Source organism: Protobothrops mucrosquamatus, unplaced genomic scaffold, assembly GCF_001527695.2.
Source record: "Protobothrops mucrosquamatus isolate PMUCROS unplaced genomic scaffold, P.Mucros_1.0 scaffold2928, whole genome shotgun sequence".
NCBI lineage: Eukaryota > Metazoa > Chordata > Lepidosauria > Squamata > Viperidae > Protobothrops > Protobothrops mucrosquamatus.
The window spans coordinates 404,942-418,601 of NW_015388953.1; the positions used below are offsets into that span (position 1 = coordinate 404,942).

At 37.0% G+C, this 13,660-nt stretch overlaps 2 protein-coding genes across 2 annotated transcripts; both read right to left on the reverse strand.

The window, feature by feature from the left end:
* Positions 1 to 657: 657 nt before the first annotated feature.
* On the reverse strand, positions 658 to 1,620 carry LOC107296672 (olfactory receptor 1019-like). The gene has a single exon (XM_015826017.2). The coding sequence runs from the start codon at positions 1,615 to 1,617 to the stop codon at positions 658 to 660; it is 960 nt and encodes a 319-aa protein (XP_015681503.1). The 5' UTR covers positions 1,618 to 1,620.
* A 2,908-nt stretch (positions 1,621 to 4,528) lies between these two features.
* LOC107296673 (olfactory receptor 1019-like) lies at positions 4,529 to 5,494 on the reverse strand. Its single transcript, XM_015826019.1, has one exon. It carries the CDS (start codon positions 5,486 to 5,488, stop codon positions 4,529 to 4,531), a length of 960 nt encoding a protein of 319 aa, XP_015681505.1. The 5' UTR covers positions 5,489 to 5,494.
* Between the last annotated feature and the right edge of the window lie 8,166 nt (positions 5,495 to 13,660).

Consider the following 13,660-nt stretch of genomic DNA (forward strand, 5'->3'; position numbering starts at 1 on the left):
AGCATTTATGAGCTCCTTGATCACTACAAATCACATAAATCATAAACAATATTGCTCTAGTTTGGCAAGTCTAATTGAACATGTAGATCTTTTTTTCCACAAAACCAAACTGGATTTGAATATTTCTAAGTTTGTAAAGATAATAACTAAAGCTATATATATTAAAAAAATTCACAGACATATAAGCATATTAAACAACTTATAAGGTTGAAAATTCAGAACCGATCACAATCTTTGTTTTTGTTGAACTGTGAACTAATATAATCTTTATAGTTAGATTATATAATAGTGTATCACAGTGGTTCTCAACCTGTGGTCTGCAGACCCCTGGGGAGGCGTGATATCATCAAAGGGGGTCCGCGAAGGCTGGAAAAATGTTATGATTTAAATATTGAGTCATGTCTTGGGGATCTTAAATGTTTAAAGGGGGTCGGTGGTGAAGAAAAGGTCGAGAACCACTATTGTATCAAATTTACAAACTTCTGATTTTTACTATCCATAGTGATAAAGATTTTTGATCCTGTGATGTGTAAAAATCATAATTGTGATTTAAGTTTACCAGGAACCTTCTCCTTGTTGATTGCTAGCAAATATATTCTTTTCCTTACTGATGTTCTTCCTTTTTGGAAATGGCAATGCTTGTAATGAAGTTGTCCATTAAATGTATCTAGGATTATTCCCTTTAAAAATCCATATGTTGCCCACGGATTTAGTTGCAGCATCTTTCACCTCCTTATTCCTCAGACTGTAGATGAGAGGGTTGAACATGGAGACCACAACTGTGTAGAACAATGAGGCCCATTTGTCTTGGTCCATGGAGTAGCTGGAGCTGGGCCGAAAGTACATGAAGAGTATTGTCCCGTGGTATATGCCAACAGCTGTCAGGTGAGAGCCGCAGGTGGAAAACGCTTTGTGCCTGCCCTCAGCAGAGCGCATTCTCAGGACTGTACTCAAAATATAAGCATAGGAAACAAGAATCATAGCTATGCTGCTTACTTCAACAAAGCCAGCAACGACAATTATCACTATTTCACTGATGTAAGTATCTGAACAGGAGATCATTAAGAGTGGAGGTACGTCACAGAAGAAATGATTAATAACATTTGACCGGCAGAATATCAGTCGAAATATTGAGGATATGTATATTGTTGCATCCATTAGGCCTATGCAATATGCAACAGCAATCATTTGTTGGCAGATCTTTTTGGACATGATAGCTGTATAAAGAAGTGGATTGCAGATGGCCACATATCTGTCATAGGCCATCATAGCCAACAAAACACACCCTGTATCTGCAAATGTAGTAAACAGAAAAAGCTGTGTAGCACAAGCACCGAATGAAATTCTTTTTCCTTCAACCAACAAGTCAATCAGCATTTTTGGAGAAATGGCTGAAGAGCAGCAGAGATCAACAAAGGAGAGGTTGCTCAGGAAGTAATACATGGGTTTGTGGAGTTGGGTGTTAGTGGAAATCAACAGAATCATCCCAACATTCCCTAAGACAGAGATAACATAAACAAAGAGGAAGATTGTAAAAAGTAAAAACTGCATTCTGGGATTGCCTGTGAATCCCTGAAGAATGAATTCAGTAATGACAGATTCATTTTTGTTGTCCATGATTTTTCTTGGTGGGCACTGGGTTCATGATATTAGCTGATCCTGAAATGCCTTTCTGATCCTTTGTTAGGGTAAAGAAAATTGCATTATTCAGGGCTTCATTCATGTTTCTCTCTTCATAAAACAAGTGGACATTTTTTTCAAGGATTTTTCATATCTACTACCGTATATCATATATTTGCTAGCAAGAAAACTTTTATTATATAGAAGAATACATTTTTAAAAAACCTAATTGATGAAAATTCAATATGAAGCATGTTATATACAAACTCATTTACAAACTGCCATGTATGTTAAGGCTGCGGAAAATGTACCACAATACTGCTATATCTATTGCTGTAAACTATATGTTGAATTGTAATGTATTTCTAGCTGCTGGAGTCTCTATTTTCCCCTCCCCAATTTAGAAACCTTCCATTATATTCTGGAAAAGGGGACTTAATGCTAGATTCCTGTTTATTTCAAATCCCTTTTCAGTAGAGTAGGAGTTGACCAGAAATATAGTAGGTGAATTTCCCATCCAATTCATTCCCTCCTTTTATTGTTTAGAGTCTATTAAATTATATTAAAACAGGAAAAGCATTAAACAAAATTCAATAACTAGCATTACAAAATATTTGCTTCAATTCCATTTGGAATTTATGACATAATAGAGTCACAATTTGATGAGATGGGTAGCCATAAAAATATGATAAATAAAATTGTTTCCTTAATTCTCACTTTACTCTTATATCAAAACTCGGCATCACACAAATATCTGATCAAAAGAAGCCAATTAATATACTTGTGCTTTCTAAGCAAGAAATGGAGTAACAAAAAATTAAATGAGCTTTCTCTTTAATTTGATTTGGAAATGTCTTAGGATTCCATGTGAATTGTTACTGTTAATATAAATATGCAGTGTGTAATGCGAAAAGTCTAGGGAGAGCCTATTTGGTTTAGTGGTTAAGACACCAGGCTAAAAACCAAGAGACTCTGATTTCTAGTCCTGCCTTAGGCAGGAAAACTGGCTGGGTGACTTTGGGTTAGTCGCTCGCTTGTCGCACAATGTGAGGCTCAGGCACAAGCTGGTGGGTCAGTTCTTGTTGCAATCAATGGATCAACACACTCCATTGATCTGAAAAAAAACCCCATATCCTGTCCTTACGGGAAAAACACTAGGAAGGAAGGAAGAAAAAAGAAAAAATGGCAAAAAGTCTAAGTTTAACACAAACATAATATCTTTTTCTAAATTGTCATACCTGGAATCAAGTCAGTGGCTTCGCTGCTTTTACAAAACCTGCAAATACGGGCAGAGATCTTAAATGTGTTTTCATCCCACCTGGGATAATATCCCTCATGCATTTCAATACTCCGGATGGTGGCGATAAGTGGTTGCATTTTCACAGTTTCTGGTGATAGTTTTAATTGGAGGAATCTTAGAGTAAAAAGTACAATTCCTCTTAAAGTTTCTTTTTGATGGCTGTACTATATAATTAAATTAAACTCTCTAGCTCTAATGTTATTTGTGCACATATCACATCTCCATGATCCCACTAATGGCAGAGGTAGTCCTTGAGTTATGACTGGTCACTTAAAGGCCATTCAAAATTCCAATAGATCTATCTTGGGGGTACTTATGACTTGGATTTGATGTTCTGATGGTCGCCTCTCCCTCTTCAGTCACCTGACCGCACTTTGGGTACTTGGCAACTGGGCTACATTTATGGCTGTTTGCAGTGTCTTACAGCCATATGAAACATTTTACAACTGTTTTGCTGAAACTGCCATTTAATTCCAGTTTTTGGCAAAACTGCACCCACGGTGAACTATTGTGGTGATTCACTTAATAAGTGCTGCAAAGAAGATCGTAAAATCAATTTGGTCACATGGACAAGGCAAGCTTTATTACTAGCCGATCTTGTATTAAGAAGTAAGAGCCAGAAATCAGAGGTGCTAAAACTCTGAAGTCCAACATCAAACATCAAACAAACTTATGTGTCTTATTTTCCAAAGAATGCACACAGATCCATATCAAGAAACAGAAGAGGATATATGTAACCACGGACTGGAGAGCCTTTACTTGGTATTGTCTTATAAGCTGGGAGTGCGTCTGGACCTATATATCATTCTTTACATTCATGGAAGGATCAGCACCTATATTAGCAGGAACCATTATCTATGAGTGCAGCTTTTCTAGCAATGTGGAATCCTAATCATGTAGTACCCCATACCTGTTTATAGTAGGGATAGTATAAAATGTCTATGGGTGTGCCATAATACCACACTTTTTTAATTGCTCAAATCTGAAAACCATAGGATTAGACCCACATCTGTAGCACTCAGTGTACTGAGAAAAATAAGAATATTCATCATGACTATCAATTAAAAGGACTTCTGCCTGTTTCTGATTAAAAGTGGAGTAAAGAAGATATGGGAAGGGAAATAATGAAGAGATCAGAAATAGTTTGAGCAATAGATGTGAACAAGGAACTCTTTTTTTGATGGACTGCTTTCTATGGCTGAAGATTGTGGGAAGGGGCTAAAGGAGTGAACCAGTTGGAAGTGCCAAGTTTCTCTGATTAAACTGAAATGGTGGCCTTTGGCAGAAGTGGAGACTTGTATTGTTGAATTATATTTAAATAACTTATGCTTTTTATTGAGATAATATTCAGAGTATTGAGCAATTTCATGTAGAGTTGAAAAAACAAGAATATAAAATGTATGCTTTCCTGCCTCAATTTCCTCTTTTTTTTTAAAATGGTAGAGATTATTATTAAGTTGCCTGTTAACTTTGTCTAGGGCCATATCCTTTAAAAATTCACATATTCCCCAAGGCTAAAAGAAAGATTGATTCCCCAATGTGATTTTACCACACCTCCTAGATAAATCTTTTGTATGTCCTTCCCTCTCAAATCGCCACACTAACAAGCTATTGTAAAACAAAATTTCTTCCTTTCCAAATCCATATATGGTCAAGAGATTTTGACATAGCATCTTTCACCTCCTTGTTTCTCAGGCTGTAGATCAAGGGGTTCAGCATGGGGATCACAACTGTGTAGAACATAGAGGCCCATTTGTCTTGGTCCATGGAGTAACTAGAACTTGGTCGGAAGTACATGAAGAGTATTGTCCCGTGGTATATCCCAACAGCTGTCAAGTGAGAGGCGCACGTGGAAAATGCTTTGTGCCGGCCCTCAGCAGAGCGCATTCTCAAGATTGTAGCCAAAATGTAAACATAGGATACAAGAATCATTCCAATGCTGCTTGCTTCAACAAAGCCAACAAAGGTAAATAACACAATCTCACTAATATAGGTATCAGAACAGGAGAGTATTAGAAGTGGAGGCTCATCACAGAAGAAGTGATTGATAACATTGGAGCTACAGAAAGATAGCCGAAATGTAGAGGAAGTTTGTATCATTGAATCTATCAGGCCTGTAAAATACGCAATAGTGATCATTTGCTGGCAGGCCTTTTTGGACATTACGGTTGGATAGAGGAGTGGATTGCAGATGGCCACATATCTATCATAGGCCATCACAGCCAACAAAAGGCATTCTGCATCTGCAAGGATATCAAATAGAAAGAGCTGTGTAACACAGCCACTGTAAGAAATCCTTTTAGTTTCACTTAATAAGTCAATCAGCATTTTAGGAGCAATGGCTGAGGCACAGCAGAGATCAACAAAGGAGAGGTTGCCCAGGAAGTAATACATGGGTTTGTGAAGTTGGGGTTTAGTGCAAATCAACAGAATGATCCCCAGATTCCCTAATACAGTGATGACATAAACCAAGAAGAAAACCGTAAAAAGAACCGGCTGCATTTTGGGATTATCCGTGAATCCTTGAAGAATGAATCCAGTCATGGCAGAACCATTTCCTTTATCCATGATTTTCTGAGTAGATGGGTTGGTTCAGGTGATTTGCTGATCCTAAACTATCTTTCTGATCTCTTGTAAAGAGAGAGAAAATTATATTACTTAGAGATTCAACTGTTTTCCTATCTTTATGCAACAAGAATCTGGATTTTTTCAAGAGGATTGGTACCACACTACTTACTTAACTCAGCATACAATTTATTTGCTAGATGGAATTAGTTTATTATGCAAAAATGTAGTCTTTGAGAATATATATAAAATTCTAATAAATTTACTTCATTTGTTGTTTCAATTAAGTGAAGGATGCAGATTAATATATTGCCACAGTAGATATTTTGCTATAATGTATGTGTCAAATTTTAGTTGATTTATGTCTGTTAGCAACCATAATTCTCCCTCTTCCACCCATTTGGAAAGTGTGCAATATATCCTGGAAAGGGGGATGATTTGAAAGTGCCAGAACTCCTTTTCAGATTCCATTTATTCCAATTCTACCTTCAGATAGTAGATGATAATTTGGCAATAGTAGGGTACATCAAATTCTGACACCATTCATTTTACAGGTTTTTTGGTTGTTTTTTTCTAGATTTCAGGTTTAACCAGCCATTAAAAGATTCTTGGTTTCCATTGCTCTTAATATTCTAGCAATATAGAATTTCATGTCCTTTTATGGTGCAATAAAACATGTGTTTGCTTTTACACAATTTTCCCTCCATATTTCCCACCTTTATGTGGGATCCCAATTCCCATTCCCACCCCAGTATCCCTGTCCATCAGGATCCAATGTTGTGAGAACTCTGAGCCGGAAAGGTGAAAATGAGTTATCAGGTCCCTACCGGAATACTGCCATTCTGAGGGAGGGGGGGAGTGCGAGTTGGGGATTGAGGATGTTTCTACTCTCGCTTTGATGTGTCTGCATGGGAATTGGGGAGGGGGAATGAGCCCTCAGGGCATCTGGTTCGACTCCTTTTCAGCTAATTCCCACCTGCTAGCAAGATTGCGGCACCAAAAAACAACTCATTCTCACCTTTTTGGCTCAGAGTTCTCACAACATCTTCATGCCAGCGGATTGGTTCCTGATGGACTGGGGCATTGGGGTGGGGTTTGGATAGTGGAAAATTTAGCTTAACGTTTTCCACGGGAACTTCAGATTCCGCCTGATTTCTTTGCAATCACTTTCTCGGTAAAAGATTCTTTTGAAATAACGCTTGTATCAAGAGTCATGCTTTCCTGGTAGGATAGGTTGAGGCAGGACCTTACATCTAGGGTGTCTCTTGCCTATGTTCATTACTGAACCTCTTTTTATGTGGAGCCAAGTAATATAGGAGGTAGATATATTTGATTAGCCTGTTTAATAATCAGGGACAAGTCACTCTTTCCCAGCCCAATTCAGCTCACAGGGTTGTTGTTATGGGGAAAACAGGAGGAAGGGAGTTGGATATGTTTGCCAACTTGAGTTATGGGTAAAAATAAAAAACAGGATATAAATATATAAATAAATAATTTTAGACCAATGTTTCAATGATATCAAATTGAAATATCAATTTAACATATGATAATATCATTTCTAGAGATATCTTTAAGGCAGGAGTGCAACTTTTGAAAAGTGATGCCTCCAAATTTTTATTGACATCTCTTCATGATCAATGATGTAAAAAGCCACCGAAAGAGGTAGCTGCACCAAGAAGGCTACATTCTCCTGATGTCTCTGCTGGTATAAATCATCCATCATGATAACCAAAAGCTCTATATGTCAAATCAGTGCCTGATACCTTTTCAAGGTAATTTGTTTTATTTATGAAATCTTGAAGCTGTAGGATCAATAAAGCGTTCTCTGTAAGTTTGGTTAAATATAAAATACGTTGGCTGAGATTATTCTTAATAAAGAACCTCACAACACCTTCTCTAAAGAAAAACAGGTTTTGGTGGTCTGATTGATTGTTGTCAAGAAGAAGCACTTAGATATTCTTTATCTGGAGGAGGATAAAATCTTATGCGCTTTCTGAGGAGTAAAGAAATCACACTTATTAAAACAGATAGCAAAATGGATACTCTAGGTATAATATTCCCTCAAAAGACATCCTGCCTGTCATAAATATGGGTTTTCCTCTCCACAAAGAATGTCCAAATTTCTCATGATGGAGTTTAGATGGTGTCTAGATGGACTTAAACCCTGGATGCTGGTTTTCAACTGGAAAATCCCTTGGACAATTCACCCCATAGACAACAAGGCAGGAAGCATTTCTCTTCCCTTTTTCACGACAATGGTCCAAAGCAATTTCCTGCCGTTCTTTGATACATTTTCCTATTTTTGCTTCTAGATGATGTCTTATTCTTATTTAAATTTACATGGGTTTCAAATTAGAAAGATTCAATTTAATTAGATTAAATTAAACTTAGTAATGCTTAGATCAGACTTTCAAGAAGAAAGCATACCTTAAAGTGAGGATGAGCCAGTCTTGTTAAAAGAATGTTTCTGATACTAATCAGAAAGTATCAGCAATTGATTTGCATTAATTCTTATTTTTTAGGCTTTTTCTACATCATGGGACTCTGTTGAAAGGATCCTTGCAACAAATGCAATTTTTCATTTCTTATAGCAAAATGATCCATCTAGAATAAATTCTTAAGAAGGCTTTAATATTTGAAAATTACAAACTATTATAAATCCACTAAAACTCTAAAACTAAGATTGTCTCAGATTTTATTATGGTTTACAAATTTCTTAGTAACATTTTCCATGTGGATTTTTATTGTTAATATAAACATTCTGTTTGCAAAGACTAACCTCAACACTAGTATAAATCTTTTTGTGAATTAGCAAACATACCTGGAGTTGAGTCAGTGGCATCTTTGTTATTACAAAACTGATAAATAGGGGCAGAGATCTTAAATATCTTTTCATATCACTTGGGATATTATCCCTTACGTAGTTCAATACCCCAGATCCTGGAGATAAGTGGTTATATTTTCAAGTTTTGTTGTAATAGTTTTAATTGGAGTCTATCTTTAAGTAAATAACACCTTGAGTCCCAATCTACAACTCAATAATTTTCAGGTCAAGCCCAAGAATGACATGGAACAATCCAACCAAAGTTTGTTTTTTTTTTATTTGCTGACACCACATAGACAGAATCTAGTTAATCTGACTCTATCCCATTCTAACCCTAACCCTAACCCATATAACCTGGGAAATTCTAGGGAGCACCTATTCTAATTCTCTTCCCCTTTCTCTGATCTAGCTCCAGGCTGTGTTGACTCTTGTCTCGCCCTCCCCCCCCCCCAGAATGTGTTCCCTCTCTCCTGGGAAACTGTTGCTTGTCCATCACACAATTCATAGACAAAATCAAACATGTTTGGCTGCTCATAAATTCAGAAGCAACATACTGTGCCTATTATATCTCCAGCCTAGCATTTGCCAGGAATTTAGTGGTCTTCCAGGGAAGAAATTCAAACTGTTAGCAGAGCTAATAACTTGGCAGAATGAAGAGCAGGCAAGTAGCCCAGCTGTTTCATAATTTCTCTCCAGAGAAGGGGAGAACTTGAGATCATCCACAAGTGCTCCAGATAATTGCTCTTCACAAGGAGACCACAAGACAGCAGTCACCATCAACTTTAGAGCTCTGGGAAATGAAGGAAAGCTATCTTCACTCAAACTGAGGTCGATACCTACATGAATTTGCATACTTTCTTTTCTAATTATTTCTGCATATTTTATTTTCTAATTACTTTTAGAAGTTGCTTGTTCACTCCTTTTCAGCTATTGCAAACCATTGGNTTAAAGTTTCTTTTTGATGGCTGTACTATATAATTAAATTAAACTCTCTAGCTCTAATGTTATTTCTGCACATATCACATCTCCATGATCCCACTAATGGCAGAGGTAGTCCTTGAGTTATGACTGATCACTTAAAGGCCATTCAAAATTCCAACAGATCTATCTTGGGGGTACTTATGACTTGGATTTGATGTTCTGACGGTTGTCTCTCCCTCTACAGTCACCTGACTGCACTTTGGGTACTTGGCAACTGGGCTACATTTATGGTTGTTTGCAGTGTCTTACAGCCATATGAAACATTTTACAATTGTTTTGCCGAAACTGGCATTTATTTCCAGTTTTTGGCAAAACTGCACCCATGGTGAACTATTGTGGTGATTCACTTAAGAAGTGCTGCAAAGAAGGTCGTAAAATCAATTTGGTCACATGGACGAGAAAAGCTTTATTACTAGCCGATCTTGTATTAAGAAGTAAGAGCCAGAAATCAGAGGTGCTAAAACTCTGAAGTCCAACATCAAACATTGTAACTGAGCATTGGGGGGGGGGGCTGGAACATGGAATTGGCAACAGCCACCAAACCTATGTGTCTTATTTTCCAAAGAATGCATACAGATCCATATCAAGAAACAGAAGAGGATATATGTAATCATGGAGTGGAGAGCCTTTACTTGGTATTTTCTTATAAGGTAGGAGTGAGTCTGGACCTACATATCATTCTTTATATTCATGGAAGGATCAGCACCTATATTAGCAGGAACTATGGGTATAGCTTTTCTAGCAATGTGGAATCCTAATCAAGTAGTACTCCATACCTGTTTATAGTAGGAATAGTATAAAATGTCTAATACCACGCATTTACTTGTCAGTTGCTCAAATCTGGAAACTGTAGGATTAGATCCACATCTGTGGAACTCAATATACTGAGAAAAATAAGAATATTCATCATGACTATCAATTAAAAGGACTTCTGCCTGTTTCTGATTAAAAGTGGAGGAAAGAAGGACTTCCGGTGGCTCGGCGGCTGCCGAAGGAGGCTTTTTGACAGCCTCCCGTCCAGGACTGCGTAAAAATCGCCGAAACAGCGCATATCAGCTGTTTGGCGGTCTGAACCTTCTCTCCGGGCAAAGGAGAGAAGGAGAGCTTACTCTGAAGTAGGAGTTGAGTTCCCTAGTCTCCCTGGAGGTTCCCAGGGAGGCGAAGGTGAGAACTCCTCCGGAGCTCAGAGTTCCTCCACAGATCGGGATGTCTTCGTTATTTTAGCGAAGCCAGACGCCGTCTCCACCTCTGATGTTTTTTTTCTGAGACTTTAAATGTGAGTAACAGACAGAGCTGTCTAGGAAACTTGGACTTTTTATAAAGAATTTATAACTTTGACTCAGAAGAATAAAGTACTCTTCTCAATGGACTGAAATCGAAAGTTAACTTTCAGACAAGGGAGGAAAAAATGGCTGCGGCTCAGCCGCTTCTTTGTTCTAAAGAGACACTTTCATTTTCCTTCCGGATGTGGATTGCTACATTGTAAAGACTGAAAAGATTCTTGAAAAATTAAAGAAAAATTGAAGAAAAATCTGCTTAACTACTTGCTGTGTTGGACTGTATATTAAGATCTTTTTCAAACTTAAGAATGGCTTCTAAACGTGTTGTAGCCTCTGCAGCACCTAAGCCAGCTGTTTCTTCCCCAGTTGTACAAACTACGCATCAGAAAGCTAAAACTCATCCACCCTCTCCCCCACCTTATATCACTTTGAAGGATCTGCAGGATTCTTTGATGCAGATATCTAAACAAATAGTGCAACAAATTAGAGTGGAGACAGAAGAGCTTCTTGCTAAAAAGAATGATGAATTGTGTGAGAACATGTCTCAAATCTTTCAAGGTTTTGCTTTTCATATGGATCGTATAGAGGCGCGTGTGGAAGAAGTGGGAGGAAAAAATGGAAGGGATGGAGGAGAGAATAGAAAAAGTAGAAGAGGGTATAGAGATTGCTCAAAATGATATTGTAATGACACAATTTAGAGAAATGGAATACGCAATAAGAATCAGGGGGCTGAAAGAGGATGCACAAGAGAAATTGAGGGAAGAGGTATCAGCTGCGATCCTGAAATTATATATGGAGAAATAGAAAAAATATTTAGAGTCAATTCATGGGTCGCACGTCAGAGAAAACAGCCCAGGGATGTTGTTGTTTACTTTTCTAGAAAAACACGTCGAAATGATATTATACAGGCCTTTTACCAACAGAGATTTCAGACTGCTGCTCAAGATGTTATACTTTTGAAAGAAATACCTTCAAAAATTTTAAGAAAAAGAAAGGAATTTGCCTTTTTAGCTCAAGAGTTGAAGAAGCAGCAAGTACCTTTTAGATGGGAAATACCAGTTGGAATGGCCTTGACATATGCTGGGAACCGTTACAGACTTAACACAGTTCAGAAGGCTAAACATTTTTATCTAACGGTTCTGAAAGCTGATTCATCTTCTACATCACCAGTCAAAGGAACAGAAGAAGGAGTGGAACAACTGATTGTGGACTTGCCTGGAGCTATGTCGTTATCTGCAGGAGATTTTCAGAATTTACAAATGTTGGAGGCAAAGGATGATGCAAAAGACCAGAGAATGACACGTGCAGCTTACAAGCGAAAGGAAAGAGAGCAGCAGAAAGAGGCTATGCCCCAAACATGTTCAACTACCTCGGAGCCAGTGGGAGGGGCTAGACCAAAAAGATCTGTTATGATAGATCTGCAAGGGATGCTTCAGAAGCTTCAAAAGCCAAAGGATGGCTAAACTAATAACTTTAAATGTTAATGGATTGAATTCACCACAAAAAAGGAGGAAAATATTTTATTATTTGAAGCAACACAAGAATGATATTACATGTTTACAAGAGACGCATATTACATTAAAAGATCAAAAGTATTTGTTTAATCCTAAATTGGGTTTACATTTTATTGCCCCTGCTCCAAAGAAAAAAATTGGGTGTAGTTCTTTATGTTAAGAAGGAATTGATGCCAAAGTTAATAGATGCTGATGCAGAAGGAAGATTTGTGTTTATTGAAATTATATTGAATGGGAAAAAATGTCTTCTTGTGGGTTTATATGCACCTAATTTATATCAACAACAAAAGCAATTTTATACTCATTTACATCAAAAGATAACACAATTGGATTATAAATCTGTTATTATGATGGGAGATTGGAATGGTGTAATAGATCCAAAAAGAGATAAAAAGACTTCTTCTAAAATTTCAATGCAAACTAAATTGCCTAAAAGTTTTTTTGCATTACAGGAAGACCTTGAGTTAAGAGATATATGGCGAGAGAGGAATATAGGAGAAAGTGACTTCACCTTTTTTTCGGATAGGCATCAATCTTATTCTGGAATTGATTTTATTTTGATTACTAATGATCTGATTTCTAGGGTTAAGAAGGGGAAGATTTTTTCTAAGATATTGTCAGATCACAGTCCTGTATGGATGGAAATTTCAACTGATGGAGGTAGTAGAAGGACTTGGAGATTAAATGAGAAATTATTGAATTATGAAACAAATGTGCAGAAACTTAAAGGCTATTTAAAAGATTTTTTTATGTTGAATATGAATAAAGGCACCTCAATGTCAATGGTTTGGGACGCAAGCAAAGCAGTTATGAGGGGTGCCTTAATCTCAATGAATTCTGCTTATAAGCTAAATCAGCAACAAAGGTATAAAGATATGGAGCAAGAGATAAAAATAAAGGAAAAAGCTTTCTCCTTAAATCCAACGGATAAGAACTTAAAGGCATCTATTGCAATGTTGAAAGAACAATTTAATATGTTGCTTTCTGATCAAATTGCTGTTAATTTGAAATATATGAAACATAATACATTCTGCAACGCAGATAAACCTGGAAGATGGTTAGCTTATCAATTATGTAAGAAACAAAAACAAAGACTCATTGAGAAAATAAATTACAAGGGTAAAGACGTTTTTCAACAGGACTTGATTAAAAGAGCTTTTTCGGAATATTTTTCTAAATTATATGCCTCTGAGAATATACAATCTTTTGAAATAGACAATTATTTGCAACAAGCAAATTTGCCTCGTCTCACTGATGATCAAAAAGGATTGATGAATTGTCTGATTGTGTTGGAAGAGATTGCAGAGGCATTTAAACAATTAAAGGTTGGTAAGGCCCCCGGCACAGATGGGTTTACTGCAATTTATTATAAAAAACTGTCTGAAGAAATGTTAGAACCCTTGAGATGTCTTTTTAATGATATTTTAATGGGAGGACAAATACCACCATCTTGGAGGTGTGCATTTATTTCACTTATACCAAAGGAGGATCAAGATATGACTCAGCCTAAAAACTATAGGCCAATATCTTTATTGAACACGGATTACAAGATTTTTGCAAAAATATTAGCCAATAG